At 40.0% G+C, this 3,020-nt stretch overlaps 1 protein-coding gene across 1 annotated transcript in view; it reads right to left on the bottom strand.

Moving 5' to 3' along the window:
• Nucleotides 1–1,686: 1,686 nt before the first annotated feature.
• The window catches only part of LOC118598478 (NACHT, LRR and PYD domains-containing protein 13-like), a 3,593-nt gene continuing 2,259 nt past the window's right edge, over nt 1,687–3,020 (bottom strand). The window contains exons 2-3 of the mRNA XM_036211188.1: nt 2,829–3,016; nt 1,687–2,733 (exon numbers count right to left, since the gene is read on the bottom strand). Coding sequence (XP_036067081.1) covers nt 2,337–2,733; nt 2,829–3,016 — 585 coding nt within the window. The 3' untranslated portion in view covers nt 1,687–2,336. The remainder of the gene's footprint in view (nt 2,734–2,828; nt 3,017–3,020) is intronic.

Raw genomic sequence — 3,020 nt, 5'->3', positions numbered from 1 at the left:
GTTATTTTTATAGATGATTGACAGGTTATTTGACATCATGAACAGCCGCAATCCGCGTGCAAAAGGAATGAAAGCTCTCCTGGGTTCTCTAAATTGGACAGAGAGTTGAGATATTGTTGAGAGCCAGAAAGTATTTTCCTCAGTTTGGTGATGAAAGATGGCACACCCCTCCACCAAACGAAGAGGTCTTTTAAAATCTTGAATGCTTTTCATGAAAAGTTCACAATGCCATAAGTTCTCTTGCTGTGCATCAAGTTCATAAGATGCTCTGTTCTCTTGTTTGGATTTGTTATCTGGTGTTGCTTTTGTTGATTGTTCTGTTGAGTATTTTTCATGGCCTCAGGACAGGGGTCAGAAGACATGTTGCAGAACCAGATGCATGAGGTAATGTAAGTTCTGTTTTATGATACATTCAAACGTCATGAGATTTGGGCTACCAAGGCCACAAGTCTTTATGTTAACTCTATGAAAACACGCAAGACATAGTTTATCAACACAATCCTGGAATCAGGTACTATACGGTAGGAATTTTGCAACTGAATTGTTTTACAAAAGGACCAAGGCACAACTCCTACGTGTCCCTCCGTCTGTCAGACAATACTTTCTTTTTGCTTATTTTAAATCAGGAAAATAAATGGAGTAAGATTCAGGTAGGTGCTTGATTTGCATGCATTGTAATTTCATGTTCCTTCTTGTTCATGATGTTTGTCTGTATGTTGGAATCTTCTTGTGTTCAGTGTTTTCCTCCTTGCTTTAGCTTCCTGGAGGTAAATACTTTATTTCAAAGATGCTAATCCTTACACTGACCTACACTTTTAAGCACCAAGTAATTTTACAGCTAGCAGATTCGTAGTTCATTTGAACCATAAAGCAGGACCCATATTGGAGAAGATCATGGATTGCTTCCACTGTTGACGTCACCATATTTTGTTTCATGTGATGAACTATGTGGAAAGGTTAATTAATATTTTCCTGTAACTAAAGTAAGTAAGTAAGTAAGTCTTTATTTATATAGCACTTTTCACAGAGGACCACTCACAAAGTGCTTCACAAAAGATAAAATACAGGACAAATCAATAAAACAGTACATATAAATAATAGTGTAAAAAGATAAAATAGTTGTAGCCCAGTGGCAAACTGTAGGCTATTAGGTTTTAGAATAGCANGAGAAGGTGAATCTAATTAGTAGGAAAATGTGGTGGTAAAGAAGATGTTATAATATTGCTGAAAGCTTTTTTTTCTGTTGCTTCTTTTGTTCTTCTTGTTTTTCCTGCGTATGGTACACAGCATGTAAGTGTATTACTGTCCCCTACTGGTATGGAGTGTTGGTCATTTTCAGGTGTAGCCCAGTGGCAAACTGTAGGCTATTAGGTTTTAGAATAGCAAAGTAAAAATCTTAGTTTTATTTTGTTAAGATAATAACCTGATTCTTTGTTTGATTACATAATCCGATTCTGAAGAATTAAAACATTATTGATTAAAAAATATTTTTGAATTTAAAATGTTAATGATGAACAAGGTTCATGATGCGGTTAAAGATTAAAGTTTATATTATTTTATCTAAATTAGTTTATAAAAATGAGAGTTGTTTTTTGTAGTTTCGGTTTCTAACAGGACCTGACAAGTTGATGAAAAGGTGGGAGTGTTTTGTGATGGAGAAGGAGGTGGGGTGTGAGCAGGGGGAAGTTTTTTTTTGGCGGAAAAAAGAAGGAGGAACGAGCCGTTTGCGGGCAGCTGGTGGTTTTTCTGTTTTCGGGGTTGAGCGAGCGGAGGACGAAAAAACCTGCCAACGGATGGGGAGTTAGCTTGCTGCCGCCTGGAGGCTTGGAGGAAAAGTAAAAAACCTCGCAAGTCGGGAGCTGAGCGGGACGTTTTCCTGAGTGACGGAGCTAATGCAGGCTCGGGAGACTGGTGAAGAGATGCAACTCCGCGCGGCTGAGCCGTGAAGAAACGCAACGAGCGGCCAAGAGGAGCGGAGAGAGAGTGGACCGGGCGCCGCTGCGGAGGAGAGGTCAGGATGAGCCTTTTGTTTCCGAGCAGCGAACCCGCCCGAAATTGAAGTGGACTTCAATTCAAAACAGGCCTGCAACGTTTTTTTTTGTGTCTTCCATTATTTCCTGCTTGAGCCTCTGGTACCGTGAGTGAGTACGAGTTTGAGGGGACTTTGGACTTTGGGGAAAACACCACTTTCGGTTATTTGGTGGACTAAAATCAATATGTTTGTGGATTGTTATTTCTCTGTTAAACTAATTTCCTCACAGAACAATATAATATTTTCATCTGTAAATAATAACGCTGTTTTAATTTTTTTGGCTAGAATAGTTTTGTCTCTGGGTTTATTGCTTTAAATATTCTAAATAATACTGAACCCGAGCACCCGCCATCTCAATCCAGAAGGCGCCATGGGTGCTACATAACTCTAGCAGACTGTTGTGTTTTTTCTTTACATTGCGTGGAACAGTCCTACGCTGTTTCTTCTTCACTAACATCTCTCTGATACTTTCTTCTGAAAAAGAGAAAAAACAGACCACCTCAACGAATAGTTTAATTAAAGCTGACCTGAGAGTCTCCAGTTTACAGTGTGGACTCTTTAGTCCAGCAGACAGAAGCTTCACTCCTGAGTCCTGCAGCTTGTTGAAACTCAGATCCAGATCTCTGAGTCTGGAGGACTGAGAGCTGAGAACCGAGGACAGAGCTGCACAGCTTCTCTCTGACAGATCACAGTCACTCAGTCTGAAGAAAACAAAGACAGACAGCAGTTATTGAAACTTTTGTTTTTTCACTCAATTATTTTATTCACTGAATGTGATTTTCATGAGAGTTCTTACAGAGATTTGTTGGAGGCTTTGATCACTGGCAGCAGCCTCAGAAGAGCCTCCTCTGAGGCACAGTATTTCTTCAGGTCAAACTCTTCCAGATCTTCTTCTGATGACAGTAATATGAAGACCAGAGCAGACCACTGAGCAGGAGACAGTTTATCTGTGGAGAGACATCCTGACCTCAGGAACTGTTGGATCTCC

Source organism: Oryzias melastigma, unplaced genomic scaffold, assembly GCF_002922805.2.
Source record: "Oryzias melastigma strain HK-1 unplaced genomic scaffold, ASM292280v2 sc00875, whole genome shotgun sequence".
Taxonomy (NCBI): Eukaryota; Metazoa; Chordata; class Actinopteri; order Beloniformes; family Adrianichthyidae; genus Oryzias; species Oryzias melastigma.
The sequence above is the reverse complement of the archived record's forward strand: the minus strand, read 5'-3'. Positions and strand labels throughout refer to the sequence as shown.